Below are 23152 nucleotides of genomic sequence, written 5' to 3'. Positions count from 1 at the left end.
CTGTAGTAGTAGTATTGATAGTAGTAGTAGTAGTAGTAGGGGTAGAGGTAGTAGTAGCAGCAGCAGCAGAAGCAGTAGTAGTGGTAATAATAATAGTAGTAGTAGTAGTTATAGTAGTAGTAGCAGCAGCATTAGTAGCAGTAGTGGTAGTGGTAGTAGTAGTAGTAGTAGTAGCAGTAGTAGTAGCAGTAGTAGAAGTAGTGCTAGTAGTAATAGCAGCAGCAGTAGTGGTATTAGAAGTAGTAGTATTAGTAGTGATAGTACTAGTAGCAGTACAAGTAATAGTAGTAGTAGTACTAGTAGTATTGATAGTAGTAGTAGTAGAATTTGCGATAGTAGATGTACTAGTAATAGTATTAGTGGATGAAGCAGTAGTAGTAGTAGTAGTGGTAGTAGTAGTATTTGTGAAAGTAGTAGTAGTAGTAGTGCTAGTAGTAGTAGCAGCAGCAGTAGTAGTATTAGAAGTAGTAGGGATAGTACTAGTAGCAGAACAAGTAGTAGTAGCAGCAGTAGTAGTATTGATAGTAGTAGTAGTAGTATTTGTGATAGTAGTAGTAGTAGTAGTAGTGATAGTAGTAATAGTAGTAATAGTAGTAGTTTTTGTAGTAGTAGTAGAAGTAGTTGGTGTGATAGTAGTAGTAGTAGTAGTGATAGCAGTAGAAGTAGTAGCATAAGTAATATTATTAGTAGAAGTAGCAATAGTACTAGTAGAAGTAGTAGTAACAGTAGTGATATTAGTGGTAGTAGTGATAGTGGTAGTAGTAGTAGTGATATGAGTAGTAGCAGTGGTAGTAGAAGTAGTTGTATTTGTAGAATAAGCAGTACACGTAGTAGTATTAGCAGTAGTAGTACTACTAGTAGTAGTTGCAGTAGTATTAGTGGATGAAGCTGTAGTAGTAGTATTGATAGTAGTAGTAGTAGTAGTAGGGGTAGAGGTAGTAGTAGCAGCAGCAGCAGAAGCAGTAGTAGTGGTAATAATAATAGTAGTAGTAGTAGTTATAGTAGTAGTAGCAGCAGCATTAGTAGCAGTAGTGGTAGTGGTAGTAGTAGTAGTAGTAGCAGTAGTAGTAGCAGTAGTAGAAGTAGTGCTAGTAGTAATAGCAGCAGCAGTAGTGGTATTAGAAGTAGTAGTATTAGTAGTGATAGTACTAGTAGCAGTACAAGTAATAGTAGTAGTAGTACTAGTAGTATTGATAGTAGAAGTAGTAGAATTTGCGATAGTAGATGTACTAGTAATAGTATTAGTGGATGAAGCAGTAGTAGTAGTAGTGGTAGAGGTAGTAGTAGCAGCAGCAGCAGTAGTAGTAGTGATATTAGTAGTAGTAGTGGTGGTAGTAGTGATAGTAGTATTATTAGTAGTAATAGTAGCAGCAGTAGTAGTGCTAGCAGAAGTAGTATTATTAGTAGAAGTAGCAGTAGTACTAGTAGAAGTAGTGGTAGCAGTAGTAGTAGAAGTAGTAGTGATAATAGAAATAGTAGTAATAGTAGTAGTGATATTAGTAGTAGTGATAGTAGTAGTAGTTATATGAGTAGTAGTAGCAGTGGTAGTGTAAGTATTAGTAGAAGAAGCAGTAGTAGTAGTAGTAGTAGTTTAAGAAGCAGCAGTAGTAGTATTGATAGTAGTGGTAGTGGTAGGAGTAGTAGTGATAGTAGTTGTAGCACTATTAACAGTAGTAGTAGTAGTAGTAGTAGAGAAAGTAGTTGCAGCAGCGGTATTAGAATTAGTAGTACTAGTAGTAGTAGTGATAATAGTAGTAGTAGTAGGTGTAATAGTAGTAATAGTAGTGATAGTAGTAGTAGTAGTAGTCGTAGTGCTATTAGTAGTACTGATATTATTATTATTAGCAGTAGTATTTGTGATAGTAGTAGTAATGAGAGTAGCGGTATTATTATTAGTAGTGATATTAGTAGTAGTAGTAGTAGTGGTATTTGTGATAGTAGTAGTAGTGATAGTACTACTAATACTACTAGTACTACTATCACTACTACTACTACTACTACTACTAATATTAGCAGTGATAATAGTAGTAGTATTAATAATACTAGTGATAATAGTAGTGGTAGTAGTAGTAGTAGTAGCAACACTGGTGGTGATAGTGATATTATTATCATTAGTAGTAGTATTGGTAGTAGTAATAGTAGTGATGTTGGTAGTAGTAGTAGTAGCAGCAATAGTATTTGTAGTAGTAGTAGCAGCTTTAGCAGTAGTGGTAGTTGTAGTGGTAGTAAATTGGCTGTGGTTGTCAATGAACAGTACAGTGTTGTAGGCTATATGCTTTAGGACTCACCTTGGAGGGAATAGGGAACCGGGTTTGCTCAGCCTTGCCTGGAGTGTGGATGGCAGTCAGGGGAGGAGGCCAGGAGTGGGTCATCTCCTGCAGGAAGATACATTACTCAAGTCAGCCAGATAACGTATACAGTTGAAGTCAGAAGTTTACTTACACTTAGCTTTTCAAACACTCCACACATTTTTTGTTAACCAACTATAGTTTTGCTTTGTGCATACTTCGTGCATGACACTAGTAATTTTTCTAACAATTGTTTACAGACAGATTATTTCACTTATAATTCACTGTATCACAATTCCAGTGGGTCAGAAGTTTACATACACTAAGTTGACTGTGCCTTAAAACAGCTTGAAAATTCCAGAAAATAATGACATGACTTTAGAAGCTTCTGATAGGCTAATTGACATTATTTTAGTTAATTGGAGGTGTATCTGTGGCCTACCTTCAAGGACTACATTCAAACTCAGTGCCTCTTTCAAAGGAAATCAGCCAAGACCTCAGAAAAAAATTGTAGACCTCCACAAGTCTAGTTCATCCTTGAGAGCAATTTCCAAATGCCTGAACGTACCACGTTCATCTGTGCAAACAATAGTACGCAAGTATAAACACCATTGGACCATGCAGCCGTCATACCGCTCAGGAAGGAGATGCGTTCTGTCACCTCGAGATGAACATACTTTGGTGCGAAAAGTGCAAATCAATCCCAGAACAACAGCAAAGGACCTTGTGAAGATGCTGGAGGAAACAGGTACTAAAGTATCTCTGTTTGCAACTGCACATGTGGACAAAGATAGTACTTTTTGTAGAAATGTCCTTTGGTCTGATGAAACAAAAACAGAACTGTTTGGCCATAATGACCATCGTTATGTTTGGAGGAAAAAGAGGGAGGCTTGCAAGCCGAAGAACACCATCCCAAACGTGAAGCACGGGGGTAGCAGCATCATGTTGTGGGGGTGCTATGCTGCAGGAGGGACTGGTGCACTTCACAAAATAGATGGCATAATGAGGGTGAAAAATTATGTGAATATATTGAAGCAACATCTCAAGACATCAGTCAGGAAGTTATATGGGTCTTCCATATGGACAATGACCCCAAGAACACTTCCAAAGTTGTGGCAAAATTGCTTAAGGACAACAAAGTCAAGGTATTGGAGAAGCCATCACAAAGCCCTGACCTCAATCCTATAGAAAATTTGTGGACAGAACAAAAAAAGCATGTGTGAGCAAGGAGGCCTACAAACCTGACTCAGTTGCACCAGATCTGTGAGGAGGAATGGCCAAAATTCACCCAACTTATTGTGGAAAGCTTGTGGAAGGCTACCCGAAACGTTAGACCCAAGTTAAACAATTTAAAGGCAATGTTACCAAATACTAATTAAGTGTATGTAATCTTCTGACCCACTGGGAATGTGATGAAAGAAATAAAAGCTTAAGTAAATGATTCTTTCTACTATTATTCTGACATTTCACATTCTTAAAATAAAGTGGTGATCCTAAGTGACCTAAAACAGGGAATTTTTACTAAGATTAAATGTCAGGAATTGTGAAAAACTGAGTTTAAATGTATTTGGTTAACGTGTATGCATATGAATGAGCATGCACCAGATCACAGCTTGACTCACACTGCACACACACATTATTGAGCTTGCTTCTCATTTATCCATTACAGTCAATACTCTATCTATCTCTCTCTCTCTCTCTCTCTCTCTCTCTCTCTCTCTCTCTCTCTCTCTCTCTCTCTCTCTCTCTCTCTCTCTCTCTCTCTCTCTCTCTCTCTCTCTCTCTCTCTCTCTCTCTCTCTCTCTCTCTCTCTCTCTCTCTCTCTCTCTCTCTCTCTCTCTCTCTCTCTCTCTCTCACACACACACACACACAACACTTAAATTATCATTATCAACCCGATTGAGGTCTGTTTCGAAACTTCGGACGGTTAATGAAAATAACCCCCTCTGGCTTTATTCACCTGAAGTGTCAGACTGAGCTGGATGTCTAATAGAGATACTCACATTTCAGAGTAGCACAATGTGGCAATGAAATCGAATGATCTAGAGTAGCAGAATGTGGCAATTATATCGAATGATCTAGAGTAGCACACTGTGGCAATGAAATCTAATGATCTAGAGTAGCACAGTATGGCAATGAAATCTACTGATCTAGAGTAGCACAATGTGGCAATGAAATCTACTGATCTGGAGTATCACAATGTGGCAATGAAATCTAATGATCAGAGTAGCACAAAGTGGCAATGAAATCTAATGATCTAGAGTAGCACAGTATGGCAATGAAATCTACTGATCTAGAGTAGCACAATGTGGCAATTACATCTAATGATCTAGAGTAGCACAATGTGGCAATGAAATCGAATGATCTAGAGTAGCACAATGTGGCAATTACATCTAATGATCTAGAGTAGCACACTGTGGCAATGAAATCTAATGATCTAGAGTAGCACAGTATGGCAATGAAATATACTGATCTAGAGTAGCACAATGTGGCAATGAAATCTACTGATCTGGAGTAGCACAATGTGGCAATGAAATCTAATGATCTAGAATAGACAATGTGGCAATGACATCAAATGATCTAGAGTAGCACAATGTGGCAATGAAATCTAATGATCAGAGTAGCACAAAGTGGCAATGAAATCTAATGAGCTAGAGTAGCACAATGTGGCAATGAAATCAAATGATCTAGAGTAGAACAATGTGGCAATTACATCTAATGATCTAGAGTAGCACAATGTGGCAATGAAATCGAATGATCTAGAGTAGCACAATGTGGCAATTACATCTAATGATCTAGAGTAGCACAGTATGGCAATGAAATCTACTGATCTGGAGTAGCACAATGTGGCAATGAAATCTACTGATCTGGAGTAGCACAATGTGGCAATGAAATCTAATGATCTAGAGTAGCACAATGTGGCAATGAAATCAAATGATCTAGAGTAGCACACTGTGGCAATGAAATCTACTGATCTAGAGTAGCACAATGTGGCAATGAAATCTAATTACCTAGAGTAGCAAATGTCTGTACACATGACAATTGTAAGTCGTTTGGATAAAAGTGTCTGTTAAATGGCGTATATATAATATACATGATCAAACCAACTATCAATGTCTAGAAGTCAACAACATTCTTGGCTTATGATATTACAATCTTACATACTTTGGTATTCCACTAAATTCCTTTTAACCTTATTTCCTCCCCAAGAACACCAATATTATTGCCTTCTGGGAAACACACACAAGCCATTCATTTGTGTGAGATGCAGTGAGGCAGCAGGTAGCTGGCTGTACCCTCGCAAGGCTTTGAGTTGCAAATTAAATGTATTAAAAGCAGCCGAGCATGGCTCCCAAACCAAACAGGGCTATCCAAACACAGTGAAACAAGGATAACCAACTGTTTAGTCTTGCACCCCTGTGACGGCAGGACAGACCAATGGTTAAAACCTGTGTGTTTAAATAAATACACACTGGAATAATATTCTAAACTGACCATCTCCTGAAACTCTTCGGTCTAGGGATGAATTGTTTTGATTATTTCTTGAAATCTCTGAGGGATATTCAATCACACTAAGAGTCTGGGTTATCGTCCTGTGGTGTTATAAAGTATGTGCTGTATCCGACAGTATAGTATGAACAATTGTCTCTCATGTAATAGGGTTTCACAGATCAACTGCTCCTATCGATGCACTTAGACAGACACGTTACAGGATTACGATGTACTGTTGAACTGTCAGCCTCAGAGATGAAGATGCATATGGACATCATCTGTTATCTATCCATCACAAGTCTTTTCTCTCTCTCTCTCTCTCTCTACCTCTCTCTCTCACTCTACCTCTCTCTCTCTCTCTCTACCTCTCTCTCTCTACCTCTCACTCCCTCTCCCTGGGCTGGCAAGAGGATAACGAGCGTAGAGCAGAGCCAGGAAGGGCAGAAGTGGAGAGATAGATGAGGTACCGGGCCTGTGATATGCCACCTCGGAGGTTAGTGGATTCGGTTATTTCAGCCACACCCATCACTGACAGGTGTATTAAATCGAGCACACTGCCATGCAATCTCCATAGAAACATTAGCAGTAGAATGGCCCGTAGTGAAGAGCCCAGTGACTTTCAGCGTGGCACCTTCATAGGATGCCACCTTTCCAACAAGTCAGTTCGTCAAATTTCTGCCCTGCTAGTGCTACCCAGGTCAACTATAAGTGCTGTTATTGAGAAGTGGAAATGTCTAGGAACAACAACAGCTCAGCCGTGAAGTAGTAGACCACACACGCTCACAGAACGGGACTGCCGAGTGCTGAAGCATGTAGCGTGTGAAAATCGACTGTCGTTGTTGCAATACTCACTATCGAGTTCCAAACAGCCTCTGGAAAAAACGTCAGCACAAGAACACGACAGCATACAATGACATTCTAGACGATTCTGTGCTTCCAACTTTGTGGCAACAGTTTGGGGAAGGCCCTTTCCTTTTTCAGCATGACAATGCCCCTGTGCACAAAGTGAGGTCCATACAGAAATGGATTGTTGAGACCGGTGTGGGAGAACTTGACTGGCCTGCACAGCGCCCTGACCTCAACCTTATCGACTGCGAGCCAGGCCTAATTGCCCAATGTCAGTGCCCAGCCTCACTAATGCTCTTGTGGCTGAATGGAAGCAAGTCCCCGCAGCAATGTTTGGCTCCACCCCCCTCCAAGTGTTGCTCATCTTCCCCATTATCCTCTGGGCACTTATACCTGTGTTCTCTGTTTGTCTGTGGCCAGTTCGTCAAATCAACCAGCATTTTGTCTCAGCTCCTGCTTTTCCCCAGTCTCTCTTTTCTCACTCTCCTGGTTTTGACCCTTGCCTGTCCTGACTCTGAGCCCGCCTGCCTGACCACTCTGCCTGCTCCTGACCCTAAGTCTGCCTCCCGTCCTGTGCCTTTACCCCACTACTCTGGATTATCGACCTCTGCCTGTCTTGATCTGTCGTTTGCCTGCCTGTTGCTGTAATAAACATTGTTACTTCAACACAGTCTTCATTTGGTTCTTACTTGAAACACGATAAGTGGAAAGCCTTCCCAGAAGAGTGGAGGCTATTATAGCAGCAAAGGGAGGACCAACTCCATGCCCATGACTTCAGGATGAGATGTTCGACGAGCAGGTATCCACATCCATATTTTAAATGTTTGCCACATTTCTTTCAACAAAAGTATTTGCTGGTAAATCATTAACGATCATTAATGATTAACATGACTGTAAAAAAAATTGTAATAAGCTCAACAAAAAAATAAACATTTTTGTTTTCAGGACTCTGTCTTTCAAAGATAATTCGTAGAAATCCAAATAACTTCACAGATCTTCATTGTAAAGGGTTTAAACACTGTTTCCCATACTTGTTCAATGAACCATAAACAATTAATGAACATGCATCTGTTTAATGGTCGTCAAGACACTAACAGCTTACAGAGGTCACAGTTATGAAAACTTAGGACACTAAAGAGTCCTTTCTACTGACTCTGAAAAACAACTGATCAACTGAACAGCTGATCGTCCTCGCAGTGGCAGACCACGTGTAACAACACCTGCACAGGATCGGTACATCCGAACATCACACCTGCGGGACAGGTACAGGATGGCAACAACAACTGCCCGAGTTACACTAGGAATGCACAATCCCTCCATCAGTGCTCAGACTGTCTGCAATAGGCTGAGAGAGGGCTTGTTGGCCTGTTGTAAGGCAGGTCCTCACCAGACATCACCGGCAACAATGTTGTCTATGGGCACAAACCCACTGTCGCTGGACCAGACAGGACTGGCAAAAAGTGCTCTTCACTGACGAGTTGTGGTTTTGTCTCACCAGGGGTGATAGTCAAATTAACTTTTACCGTCAAAGGAATGAGCGTTACACCAAGGCCTGTACTCTGGAGCGGGTTCGATTTGGAGGTGGAGGGTCTGGGGCGGTGTGTCACAGCATCATCAGACTGAGCTTGTTGTCATTGCAGACAATCTCAACACTGTGCGTTACAGGGAAGACATTCTCCTCCCTCATGTTGTACCCTTCCTGCAGGCTCATCCTGACATGACCCTCCAGCATGACAATGCCACCAGCCATACTGCTCGTTTAGTGCGTGGTTTCCTGAAAAACAGGAATGTCAGTGCTCTGCCATGGCCAGCGAAGAGCCCAGATCTCAATCCCATTGAGCATGTCTGGAACCTGTTAGATCTGAGGGTGAGGGCCATCCCCCCATAAATGGTGGAAGAGTGGGGTAACATCTCACAGCAAGAACTGGCAAATCTGGTGCAGTCCATGAGGAGGAGATGCCCTGCAGTACTTAATGCAGCTGGTGGCCACACCAGATACTGACTGTTACTTTTGATTTTGAACCCCCCCCCCCCCCTTTGTTCAGGTACACATTATTCCATTTCTGTTAGTCACATGTCTGTGGAACTTGTTCAGTTTGTGTCTCAGTTGTTGAATCTTGTTATGTTCATACAAATATTTACACATGTTAAGTTTTCTGAAAATAAATGCAGTTGACAGTGAGAGGACATTTCTTTTTTTGCTGAGTTTACTTCAAATCAAATCAAAATAGATGTAAATTGTATTTGTCAAACGCTTCGTAAACCACAGGTGTAAACTAACAGTGAAATTATTACTGATGTGTCCTTCCCAAGTTTCCAACCCTAATCGAGCAAACATCTAGAGGAGGGTAGCTCTCCAGGAACAGGGTTGTAGAGCCCTGGTTCCGGATATCTCTGACAGATGAGGGGGAAAACTATAATTGGATATTGATGTCTTCAGTTGATATTAGAGTGTACTGTACACTACAAGCCATAAAATAATCTGATCTATAGACAGTGGTCACAGTAAAGGACCCAGGCTGTCACAACAACAGTTTGCAAGGCAACATGGCTGAGAGGCAGAGAGAGAGAGAGAGTGAGAGAGAGAGAGAGAGAGAGAGAGAGAGAGAGAGAGAGAGAGAGAGAGAGAGAGAGAGAGAGAGAGAGAGAGAGAGAGAGAGAGAGAGAGAGAGAGTAAAGGACCCAGGCTGTCACAACAACAGTTTGCAAGGCAACATGGCTGAGAGGCAGAGAGAAAGAGAGAGAGAGAGAGAGAGAGAGAGAGAGCCCGAGCGAAGGCGGGCAGCAGCCGATTCATAGTGGCAGACTATGTCACGCAGGGAGAAGTACCAGTCATTATTCAAGCTGGGCCTGTTGTGTGTGTGTGTGGCCTCGGTGCTAGCAGGACATGCTCTCTAAATAGAACATCTACAGGAGACAAGAATGGCCATCTCGTGAGCTGGTTAATGAATACATCTATCCCTCGGCTGTGACTTTTGCTGTTGATCTATTTTAACACTCATACATAGGGTTAGACGATATGGCCAAAATATAATATATAAGTGATTTTAATAGGCTTTCTCCAATCTGACGGTTTAATTTTCAATCAAACTTAGGTTGTCCAATTTGTTTAACTTTTAATTTACTTAGCACTGTATAAAAGTACCTTTATAGACAATGTTGTAAAAATCCATAACGGTATGTGGATCAATACCAGTATACCGGTATTCACAATATATATCGCCCAGCCCTACTCATACATGGAAGAACAGATCTGGAGCCATTCTATTGAAAACAATGGTAACCCAGTACATTGAGTTGTCCCTGTTACTATGTGTCGTGTCTTTACTATCATTAAATTGAAGACTTATAGTTTTTATCAAAGATTCTCTGTAATTAGTATTACGCGATCAACTGATTAATCATGTAACTGTAATTAACTAGGAAGTCGGGGGAACCAAAGAAAAATATTCAGATTACAAAGTTATCATTATCTAAAATAACTTTTCAGATATTTTATCTGATCAATTAGTCTTCGAATTATTTACTTTACCTCACGTTAGTCTCATTCCAAACGTCGTAAATTGTTGCTTATCTGCACGAACCCAGTCTTCACTATGAGTCATCCATACATCAATTGTCTTAAATCATTTAGTTATTACTAACTAAGTAATTCACAGAAATGCAATTGCAATCAATATATATATTTACGCTCAGTGTGTCGTCTTGATCGCTGTTGAAAAGTTTGTTTCTGTTGGAGAGTTTCGTCCTCTCTCTCTCTCTCTCTCTCTCTCTCTATGTCTTGGTTAGAGGGGATAGTTCAAAGTGACATTCATTAATTTGATATAGAATGGATGTTTCTGTGGTTGTAGTTCGTCTCAATGATACCGAATTCCTAGCTGCAGACTAGTAATTAATATCAAAGACTTGTTCTTATTCTGTCGGTATCGATAGTCTAAGAGTTTAAGCACGTGGTATGGTTAAAAGATTCAGCATTGGTCTACAACCTTTGTCCTGTCCTAATGGAGAAAAACATGGTCTGGTGATAGTTGGGTTTTATTCGGAATTGCAGAAAAGGGGCTGTCCCAGGATGCCTGACCCTAACTGGGCCCAGGGGCGGTCCTCTGATTTAGTTCAAATCAAAAGGGAATTGTATTTTGCTTCATTAAACAGTCCAAAATCATATTACACAATTTTACAAACAGTATCATACTCACTCATTCATCTTATACAACAAATAGATGTAAACCTCATATCTGAGGCTATTATATAAACAGCATTATGGTAATGTGGCCATGGTCTCCCATGAGCTTCCCCAAGTTGTAACAAACGGACCAGTTTGTAGCTGGATTCTTCACCGATCTTTTATACTTTCTCCGGAACATGAAATTTGTTCGTACCTCAAGTTCTGTGAGGTAGAAGAAATTCCTTTGTGCTCTATTGGGGACCCTCGCTGCAGGCCCCGGACTGGGCACCCTCGCTGCGGACCCTGGACTGGGCACCCTCGCTGCGGGCCCCGGACTGGGAACCCTCGTTGCGGGCCCCTGACTGTGGATCCTCACTGATGGGAGGAGACGTATAGACAGCCTGGTGCGTGGGGCTGCCACAGGGCCCACCAGGCTGGGGAGAGATACAGGAGGCCTGGTTCTGGGAGCAGGCACAGGATGAACCGGGATGTGGGGGAGCACTGTAGATCTGGTGCTTAACATGTGCACCTCTCCTTTTGGCTGCATGCCCACTTTAGCCCGGCACGTGCGATGAGCTGGAACAGGCCGCACTGGGTTCTCCTGGCGAACTGGAGATACCATGCGTAGAGCTGGCACAGGATAACCCGGGCCGAAGAAACGCACCGGAGACCAGGAGCGCTGAGCCGGCACAATCCCTCCTGGCTGAATTCCAACTCGCACGCCAACTGCAGGAAGCTTGCAGAGAGCGCACTGGAGACACACGGCGCAGAGCTGCATAACCTGGTGCCTGACTAGTCACCCTCTCCCCACGGTAAGCACGGGGAGTTGGCTCAGGTCTATTAGCTGACTCCGTCAATTTCCCCATGTGCCTCCCCCCAAAAATGTTTGGGGCCGCCTCTCGTGGCTGCATTGCTGACTTGCCTCCTCATATCGCCGCCGCTCCTCCTTCGCTGAGGAGATTATCCTCCCTTGGACGGCGGAACTCCCCAGCCTGCCTCCAGGGTCCCTTACCATCCAGGATCTCCTCCCATGTCCAGGAGTCCCTTTCACCAAGCTGCTTGGTCCCTTGTTGGTGGGAAGTTCTGTCACGGCCGTCGTCAGAAGGAGACCAAGGTGCAGCGTGGTGAGCGTGCATTTGACTTTTATTATACTGTCGCCGACAAAACAAGAAACAAAGAAACAACCGTGACGCTTAACAGGGCTAAGTGCCACTAACAAAGATAACTTCCCACAAACACAAAAGGGAAAAAGGATGCCTAAGTATGATTCCCAATCAGTGACAACGATAGACAGCTGTCCCTGATTTAGAACCATACGCGGAAAAACTAAAACATAGAAAATAGAACATAGAATACCCACCCAAATCACACCCTGACCAAACCAAAATAGAGACATAAAAAGCTCTTTAAGGTCAGTGCGTGACAACCAGTCTTTTCAATGCGATATTCGTATTCTGAGAGCACAAGTCGCATGTAAGTGTCAAGTGTAGACAAGACCTCTCTCTCTCCTACAAACTCAGCTTTGCCAAAGGCGATCGTGCGAGGCATGTTATTTATTTTAGAAGGCATTGCTTTCAATTATAATGACCAAACTGAAGCAGGGCCGGCGGGGTGTCCTTGTAGATGCCTCGCTCAATTAGAAAGTGTCTCTATTTTTGTGTTTTATCGCTGTCACTGTAGTCACACAAAACAAATGTTGTCATTATTCACTTTTTTTTTAGCTAATTGAATTGGAAGAGGTACGGTGCCTTTAGAAAGTATCAATTCCTCATTTTATTCCACATTTTATAGTGTTAAAGCCTGAATTCAAAATGGATTCAATTTCATTTTTTTTCTTACCCATCTACACACAGTACCTCATAATGACAAAGTGAAAACATATATTTTTGGGGGGGCAAATTGATTGAAAATGAAATACCGAAATATATTGTTTACATAACAATTTACACCCCTGAGTCAATACATGTTCGAATCACCTTTGACAGCGAGTACAGCTGTGAGTCTTTCTGGGTAAGTCTCTTATAGCTTTGCACACTTGGATTATAAAATATTTGCACATTATTCTTCAAGCTCTGTCAAGTTGGTTGTTGATCATTGCTAGACAGTCAATTTCACATCTTGCTATAGATTTTCAAGACAATTTAAGTCAAAACTGTAACTCGGCCACCCAGGAACATTCAATGATGTCTTGATAAGCAACTCCAGTGTATATTTTGCCTTGTGTTTCAGGTTATTGTCTTGCTGAAAGTTGAATTCATCTCACAGTGTCTGGTGGAAACCAGACAAAATCAAGTTTAGGTCTAGGACTTTGCCTGTGCTTAGCTCCCTTTCCTTAATTATTCTAACCTGAACAACTCCTTTCTTCTGGTCATTCTGTCAATTAGGTTAGTATTGTGGAGTAACTACAATGTTGTTGATCCATCCTCAGTTCTTTACTATCACAGCCATTAAACTCTATAACTGTTTTAAACCATTGGCCTCATGCTGAAATCCCTGAGCAGTTTCCTTCCTCTCCGGCAACTGAGTTAGAAAGTACGCCTGTATCTTGTAGTAACTGGGTGTATTGATACACCATCCAAAGTGTAATGTATGACTTCATCATGCTCAAAGGGAATTCAATGTCCATCTACCAATAGGTGCTATAATCTATAATAGCCTTCTTTGCGAGGCATTGGAAAACCTTCCTGTTTTTTGTGGTTGAACCTCTGTTTGAAATTCCCTGCTCGACTGAGGGACCATACAGATAATTGTATGTGTGGAGTACAGAGATTGACTCAAGACATTTCAGCTTTACATTTTTATTAATTTGTATACATTTCTAAAAACATAACTCCACTTATTATGAGGTGTTGTGTGTAGGCCAATGACACACAATCTCAATTGAATCCATTTTAAATTCAGCCTGTAACAGAACACAATGTGTAAAAAGTAAAGGGGTGTGAATACTTTCTAAAGGAACTGTAGAAAGGGTTGAGGATTTACCAAATACTAAAGGACTTATAATAAGGCTTACCTGGAGAAAGTCGGACCCCTCTGAAATGAAAATGGATGGCCATTTTCTTTAATAAAAAGTAGGCCTATGGCATACACTCTCATATCCAATCAATTTGAGTCTTGGATTTAATTTAACTTAACCTCTCTAGGGTAGAGAGATTTACACGGCCTGCTACTCGGGCCCAGAAGATATGATATGTATATAGATGGTAGATTTGGATAGGAAACACTCTACAGTTTCCAAAACTGTTAAAATAGTGTCTTTGAGTATAACAGAACTGATTTAGCAGGCGAAAACCTGAGAAAAATCCATTCAGGAAGTAGTTTTTTTGTTGGTTTTGTAGTTTTCTATTCAATGCCATTACAGTATCCATTGACTTAGGACTCCATTTGCAGTTCCTATGCCTTCCACTAGATGTCAACAGTCTTTAGAAATCGTTTCAGGCTTGTATTCTTATAAACGAGGGAGTAAGACCAGTCTGAACGAGTGGACCCTAACGTGACGCATTGTTTTTTTGTCTGATTGTTTTAACTAAGTTTGAGCCTGTGGATTACTGAAGAAAAACGCACTAACAAAACAGAGGTTTTTGGATATAAAGAGACTTCATTGAACAAAAGGAACACATATTGAGTAAATGAATGTCTTCTGATTGCCACCATATGAAGATCATCAAAGGTAAGGGATTAATTTTATCTCTATTTCTGAGTTTTGTAATGCTTCTGCTTGGCTGGTTACTGTTTGTAATAATTTGTCAACTGGGCTTTGTTCTGGGCTAGGTATGTTCTGGGCTAGGTATGCTTTCGCCGAAAAGCATTTTATAAATATGACACTGTGGTTGGTTTAACAAGAAGTTAATCTTTAAACCTATGTAAAATATGTTTTGTTTTCTGAATTTTTATAATGAGCATTTCTGTAATTTAATTTGGCGCTCTGCAACCTCACTGGATGTTGGCCAGATAGGACGCTAGCGTCCCACATACCCTAGAGAGGTTAACATCCCTTCACTGACACAGAAGTAGGCTATATAAAGAGTGCATGGTGGGTGGAGGAATTGACTGACAATATGTATGTATGGATATATCAGCCTATAGGATAATTTATTCTGTCAAACAGGTAGGCCTACCTCTTATTTATTAAACTTCTTAGGGCTGCAATCCCGTTAACGGGGTGATATGACAACAGCCAGTGAAAGTGCAGGGTGCCAAATTCAAAACAACAGAAATATCATAATTAAAATTCCTCAAACATCCTATACCGTTCTTATATCTTATACCGTTTTAAAGTTAATCTTGTTGTTAATCCCACCACAGTGTCCGATTTCAAATAGGCTTTACAGCAAAAGCACCACAAATGATTATGTTAGGTCATCACCAAGCCACAGAAAAACACAGCCAATTTCCAGCCAAAGAGAGGAGTCACAAAAAGCACAAATAGAGATAAAATTAATCACTTACCTTTGATGATCTTCATCAGATGACACTCATAGGACTTCATGTTACACAATACATGTATATTTTGTTTGATAAAGTTCATATTTATATAAAAAAATCTGAGTTTACATTGGTGCGTTGAATTCACTAGTTCCAAAAACATAGAGTGATTTTGCATAGCCACATCGATTCAACAGAAATACTCATCATAAATGTAGATGATAATACAAGTCATACACATGGAATTATAGATATACCTCCCCTTAATGCAACCGCTGTGTCAGAAGTCAAAAAAACGTTATGGAAAAAGCAAACCATAAAATAATCTGAGACAGAAAAATTATCAAATTAGCCGCCATGTTGGAGTCAACAGAAACCAGAAATCACATCATAAATACTCCCTTACCTTTGATGATCTTCATCAGAATGCACTCCCAGGAATCGCAGTTCCACAATAAATGCTTGATTTGTTCGATAATGTCCATTATTTATGTCAAAGTAGCTACTTTTGTTAGCGCGTTAGGTACACATATCCAAACGCTTGTGCATTACTTCGCACAAAAACTTCGGACAAAAACATCCAAAAGTATATTACAGGTCGAACAAACATTTCAAACTAAGTATAGAATCAATCACTAGGATGTTTTTATCATAAATCCTCAATAAAGTTCCAACCGGAGAATTCCTTTGTGTCTAGAGGAGCAACGAAACACAGGGCGATATCATGTGGAATGCGCATGACCAGGAAATGGCTCTCTGCCAGTAACCTGACTCATTCAGCTCTTATTCAGTCCCACAACACAGTAGAAGCCTCATTCATCAAGTTTCTAAAGACGGTTGACATCTAGTGGAAGCCCTAGGAAGTGCAACTTCATTCATATCCCAATGTGAAATCAATAGGGCCTGGGTTGAATATATACCAACCTCAGATTTCTCACTTCCTGTTTGGATTTCTTCTCAGCTTTTTGCCTGCCATATGAGTTCTGTTATACTCACAAACATCATTCAAACAGTTTTAGAAACTTCAGAGTGTTTTCTATCCAATAATAATAATACTATGCATATATTAGCAACTGAGACTGAGGAGCAGGCCATTTACTCTGGGCACCTTTCATCCAAGCTACTCAATAAATCAAATCAAATCTAATTTTATTTGTCACATACACATGGTTAGCAGATGTTAATGCGAGTGTAGCGAAATGCCCCTGCAGCCATAAAAAGTTAAACAGCTTGACATTTTCCCGAAAATGAGTTTTAAATAGGAAGAAATAAGATCCAACACAAAGCCCTGTTGCTGTTGTTAGTAAAGTCGGAATAAAATGAATTATGCCTATTGTCAGCAACATGAGCTGCCTATTTCTTATTGTTTGTGCCGCAGCTGCTGATTCAAGTTTGGTATTTGGTATTTATTAGGATCCCCATTAGCCGCTGCAAACGCATTGGCTACTCTTCCTGGGGTCGACATGAAACATGACATCATACATAGTACAGAACATTATTAGTCAAGGACGGAAATACATACATTTAAAACGTCACACATAGCTTACATATCAGTACATGCACACAACATCTACAGGGCCTTCGACAAGTATTCAGACCCCTTGACCTTTTCCACATTTTGTTACATTACAGTCTTATTCTAATATTGACTAAATAGCTTTTTCCCTCATCAATCTACACACAATACCCCATAATGACAAATACATTTTTGCTAAATTATTATTTTTATTATTATTTTTTAAATATCACGTTTACATGTACATACATACAAACAGTCGGAAGTTTACATACACATTAGCCAAATACATTTAAACTCAGTTTTTCACCATTTCTGACATTTAATCAGAGTAAACATACCTTGTCTTTGGTCAGTTAGGATCATCACTTTATTTTAAGAATGTGAAAGAATAATAGTAGAGAGAATGATTTATTTCAGCCACATTCCCAGTGGGTCAGAAGTTTACATACACTCAAATAGAATTTGGTAGCATTGCCTTTAAATTGTTTAACTTGGGTCTAACGTTTCGGGTAGCCTTCCACAAGCTTCCCACAATAAGTTGGGTGAATTTTGGCCCATTTCTAGTGACAGAGCTGGTGTAACTGAGTCAGTTTTTTAGGCCTCCTTGCTCGCACATGCTTTTTCAGTTCTGCCCGCACATTTTCTATGTGATTGAGGTCATGGCTTTGTGATGGCCACTCTGAATACCTTGACTTTGTTGTCCTTAAGCCATTTTGCCACAACTTTGGAAGAGTGTTTGGGGTCATTGTCCATTTGGAAGACTCATTTGGGACCAAGCTTTAACTTCATGACTGATGTCTTGAGATGTTGCTTCAATATGTCCACATCATTTTCCACCCTCATGATGCCATCTATTTTGTGAAGTGCCCCAGTCACTCCTACAGCAAGGCACCCCCACAACATGATGCTGCCACTACCATGCTTCACGGTTGGGATGGTGTTCTTTGGCTTGCAAGCCTCCCCCTTTTTCCTCCAAACATAATGATGGTCATCATGGCCAGTTCAGACCAGAGGACATTTCTCCAAAAAGTATGATCTTTGTCCCCATGTGAAGTTGCAAAACACAGTCAGGCTTTTTTATGGTGGTTTTGGAGCAGTGGCTTCTTCCTTGCTGAGCGGCCTTTCAGGTTATGCCAATATAGGACTCGTTTAACTGTGGATATAGATACTTTTGTACATGTTTCCTCCAGCATCTTCACAAGGTCCTTTGCTGCTGTTCAGGGATTGATTTGCACTTTTTACACCAAAGTACGTTCATCTCTAGGAGACAGAATGCGTCTCCTTCCTGATGGTTGCGTGGTCCCATGGTGTTTATACTTGCATACTACTGTTTGTACAGATGAATGTGGTACCTTCAGGCATTTGAAATTGTCTCTCAAGGATGAACCAGACTTGTGGAGGTCTACAAGATGTTTCTGAGGTCTTAGCTGATTTCTTTAGATTTTCCCATGATGTCAAGCAAATAGGCACTGAGTTTGAAGGTAGGCTTTGAAATACATCCACACGTACACCTCCAATTGACTTAAATGATGTCAATTAGCCTATCAGAAGCTTCTAAAGCCATGACATCATTTTCTGGAATTGTTCAAGCTATTTAAAGGCACAGTCAACTTAGTGTATGTAAACTTCTGACCCACTGGAATTGTGATACAGTGAATTATAAGTGAAATAATCTGTCTGTAAACAATTGTTGGAAACATTTAAGTGCATGTAAACTTCCGACTTCAACTGTATGTATTCAGACCCTATACTCAGTATTTTGATGAAGTACCTTCTCTGCAGATCCTCTCAAGCTCTGTCAGATTGGATGGAGAACGTTGCTGCACAGCTTTTTTCAGCTATTTCACAGCTAGTCTGTCCAGAGATGTTTGATCGGGTTCACGTCTGGGCTCTGGCTGGGCCACTCAAAGACATTCAGAGACTTGTCCCGAAGTCACTCTTGTGTTGTCTTGGCTGTGTGCTTTGTGTCGTCCTGTTGGAAGGTGAACCTTCGCACCAGTCTGAGGTCCTGAGTGCTCTGGAGCAGGTTTTCGTCAAGGATCTCTCTGTACTCTGCTCCATTAATCTTTGCCTCAATCCTGACTACTCTCCCATCCCTGTCGCTGAAAAACATCCCCACAGCATGATGCTGCCACCACCATGCTTCACCTTAGTGATTGTGTCAGGTTTCCTCCAGGCGTGACGCTTGGCATTCAGGCAAAAGAGTTCAATCTCGGTTTCTTCAGACCAGAGATTCTTGTTTCTCATGGTGTGAGAGTCCTTTAGGTAAACTCTAAACAGGCTGTCAGGTAGGTGAATTTTGCTGAGGAGGGGCTTCTCTCTGGCCACTCTACCATAAAGGCCAGATTGGTGGAGTGCTGCACAGATTGTTGTCCTTCTGGAAGGTTCGCACATCTCCACAGATGATTCCTGGAGTTCTGTTTGGGTTCATGGTCACCTCTCTGACCAAGGCCTTTCTCCCCCGATTGCTCAGTTTGGCTGGGCGGCCAGCTCTACGAAAAGTCTTGGTGGTTCTAAACCTCTTTAATTTAAGAATGATGGAGGCTACTGTGTTCTTTGGGACCTTCAATACTGCATACATTTTTTGGTACCCTCCCCCAGACCTGTGCCACGACACAATCCTGTCTCAGAGCTCTACAGACAATTCCTTCAACCTAATGGCTTGGTTTCAGCTCTGTGGGACCTTATAGAGACAGGTGTGTGCCTTTCCAAATCATGTCCAATAAATTGTATTTACCACATGTGGACTCCAATCATGTTGTAGAAACATCTCAAGGATGATCAATGAAAACAGGATGCACCTGAGCTCAATTTCAAGTCTCACAGCAAAGGGTCTGATTACTTATGTAAATAATACATTTTAAAACCTTTCTAAAAACCTGTTTTCACTATGTCGTTGTGTGTAGATTGATGAGTAAACATGTGTATTTAGTCTATTTTGGAATAAGGCTGTAACGTAACAAAATGTGGAAAAGGGGAAGGGGTCTGAATACTTTCCGAATGCACTGGATATCAATCTTGAAGAGGATTATCTATCTTGGATGCAGTTTGAATGGAATTGATGAAGAGAGAGAAAGACTGCAAGAGAGTGCTCACAAAGGAAATGTGCTAAACTCAAGGCTGAGTGTCTGCAGGTTTTTGCTCCACCCTTGTACTTGATTGATGAAATAAGGTCAGTAATTAGTAAGGAACTCCCACACCTGGTTGTCAAGGTCTTAAAAAACAAAAACCTGCAGAGACCAGGCTCTCCATGGAATGAGTTTGACACCCCTGATTTAAAGCAGTGATATTCGAGTGATAGACTTTTAAAACTGCAGCTGCAATTTAAAAAAAAAATCTTTACAATTAGAAAATGATCTCCAGATGGAGATGTGTAAATTAGAAGCACATTCAGTCCTTATAATACTGTAGCATATGCTGCAGCAAATTTAGGCCTACCTGTCAGAAAGAAAAAAGTTACCATGATGAGATGATAGGTCTACATGCATTGTGAACTGCACTCCATACTGAGATTGGATGTCTGACCCCAACCTGAGCGTTGATGATTGATCATACAGAGAGCAGAGAGAAGGCCTTAGAGAAGCCAGATTTAGACATTGCAAATAATTTAACAGTTCCATTTCACGCCATGCAGTTCATAAAAATATTTTGTTTTATAATTTACCACTTTCTCTTATTTATCCCGGGAAAGAGGAGTGGGTTTGGGTGGGAAATCCCGTTAAGTCTTAGTAACCCGGTTCAACCCTAAGTCACAGAGAATAGAGATGCTGGGAGGGCTTTAGTGCAGGGTTATAACAGGGAGTTTGGGATACTCACTGATACGCTTGTATGGCTGAGGAGGCTGGGGTGTGTTTGGTACCTGCCAATGAAGCATCACTATGGCGACTGACTTCCAGTCATAAAGCAGTGCAGCCTCTCCATCGCCTCTGGCAACGGTAGTACTGTAGAAACGTCACGGAAAACCAGTAGAGGACTATGAACTTCCCCCCCGAACGAGCGACCGAGCGGCTGAGTTATGTGAACCTGTCAAATATAGAACCCTCTGGGAGGGTGATGATGTAAAATAACAGTTGCCGGGCAACCGGCAATATGGCCGTCAGGTGAAGTGATTTAAAGCGAAAAACTCCCAAGAACCGGACAGGCTGAGCAAGCAGAGCAAGGAGGTTGGAAAGGACAGGCAGAGCACTGACTGTATGCTAGCAGGGTAGTCCATATCTCCAATCATATTTTTTGATAGCGATGTTGTGTTTTTATAAGTGGATGAAATGGTCTAATTTAGAGATGGATCTAAATGTGCGTAATGGATACCTGGAGGAAAATGGGGGAGGGTCATGTCATTTCAATTTCAGTCAAGTGGAGGGTTTAGTATATATATATATATATATATATATATATATATATATATATATATATATATATTTTTTTTTTTTTTAAACATTTTTAAAATCTCGTCCAGGGGAGGGTCATGCAATTTGCAATTAATGAAATGTCTATATTGCTCAGTGTTTTAGAAGGATTTGCTTATTAGGCTATATATTGATGTGTGCCCGATACTGTCCCTCATCTCTGATTCTCTGCTGGGCGTGCAATAAAAAGTGTGCCTAAAGGCTATTTAGTGTGTTCTCAATCAAATGATACATAGGCTATAGGCTACGAAGTGCATGCTCGGAGAAGGCTATTTAGTGTGGTCTCAATCAAATGATACATAGGCTATAGGCTACGAAGTGCATGCTCGGAGAAGGCTATTTAGTGTGGTCTCAATCAAATGATACATAGGCTATTGGCTACGAAGTGCATGCTCGGAGAAGGCTATTTAGTGTGGTCTCAATCAAATGATACATAGGCTATAGGCTACGAAGTGCATGCTCGGAGAAGGCTATTTAGTGTGGTCTCAATCAAATGATACATAGGCTATAGGCTACGAAGTGCATGCTCGGAGAAGGCTATTTAGTGTGGTCTCAATCAAATGATACATAGGCTATTGGCTATGAAGTGCACGCTCGGAGAAGGCTATTTAGTGTGGTCTCAATCAAATGATACATAGGCTATTGGCTATGAAGTGCACGCTCGGAGAAGCACAGAGCAACAATATATTTCTAAAATAGCTGCTGGGATGGTGTAATTTCAACTAGGCTGCATTACACACTGTAATGGATATTCCAACCACGAGCCCTAGCCTGCTCTGCCCTAGCTGATCAAAAACATTTTTATGTGATGCCTAACCAACGGCTTTGCTATGTAGGCCTCACATTCAGAAAGATCCGAGTTACGTCCATTGTGGTGCTGAAACTGCTTCACTATTAGTCTTTGTGCGAGGTATTGATGGGGGCGACAGGCAGCCTAGTGGTTAGAGCGTTGGGCCAGTAACCGAAAGGTTAGTGGATTGAATCCCCGAGCTGACAAGGTAAAAATCTGTCGTTCCGCCACTGAACAAGGCAGTTAACCCACTGTTCCTAGGCCGTCATTGTAAAAAATAATTTGGTCTTAAAAATTATAATAATTGAGGTGGTGAAGGTGCCAAACTGCCTGTTCAAGCAGTTGGCACATAGTTTGGACACTGATCTGTACAAGACATGCAACCAGAGGTCTCTTCAAAGTCCCCAGGTCCAGAACAGAGGCTGGGAAATGCAGAGTATTTAATTGATCCATGACTGCATGGAACTCTCTGCCACCCCAGGTAACTCAAACTGGCAATACAAACAATATAAAAGAACACCTTAATGCACAAAGGGGACTGTGAATATACTCAGCCATTTTATATATCTTGTGTTGTAATTTCCCCTGTATTAGACCTTCGGAAAGGATTCAGACCGCTTGAAGCACACAGCCAAGACAACGCAGGAGTGGCTTCTGGACAAGTCTCTTAATGTCCTTGAGTGGCCCAGCCAGAGCCCGGACTTGAACCTGATCAAATATCTCTGGGAGATATGGGAGAAGAATGAGAGAAACTATGTGCCAAGGTTGTATGGAAGAAGGCTCCAGGCTGTAATCACTGCCAAAGGTGCTTCAACAAAGTACTGAGTAAAGGGTCTGAATACATTATTTGATATTTCAGTTTTATATTTTTTTTTAATGAGCAAAAAGGGTTAAAAACCTGTTGTCTTTGTCATTACGGGGTATTGTGGGTAGATTGATGTGGAAAACATGCACTGTATATACCTTCCTAATATTGAGTTGCACTCCCTTTTGCCCTCAGAACAACCTAAATGTGTCTTGCCCATTCCCCCTCTGAATGACACACATACAGAATCCATGTCTCAACTATCTCAAGGCTTACAAATCCTTATTTAACCTCCTTCCCTTCATCTACACTAATTGAAGTGGATTTAACAAGCGACATCAATAAGGGATCTTAGCTTTCACCTGGATTCACCTGGTCAGTCAGACTAAGTCATGGAAAGAGCAGGTGTTCCTAA

General features: G+C 41.1%; 1 protein-coding gene across 1 annotated transcript in view; it reads right to left on the bottom strand.

The window, feature by feature from the left end:
* Positions 1-23152, bottom strand: part of LOC110504399 (AF4/FMR2 family member 2) — a 296104-nt gene that overhangs the window by 132227 nt on the left and 140725 nt on the right. The window contains exon 6 of the mRNA XM_036970067.2: positions 2289-2375. Coding sequence (XP_036825962.1) covers positions 2289-2375 — 87 coding nt within the window. The remainder of the gene's footprint in view (positions 1-2288; positions 2376-23152) is intronic.

Source organism: Oncorhynchus mykiss, chromosome 25 (genome assembly GCF_057628025.1).
Source record: "Oncorhynchus mykiss isolate SJ-2025 chromosome 25, ASM5762802v1, whole genome shotgun sequence".
Taxonomy (NCBI): domain Eukaryota; kingdom Metazoa; phylum Chordata; class Actinopteri; order Salmoniformes; family Salmonidae; genus Oncorhynchus; species Oncorhynchus mykiss.
The sequence above is the reverse complement of the archived record's forward strand: the minus strand, read 5'-3'. Positions and strand labels throughout refer to the sequence as shown.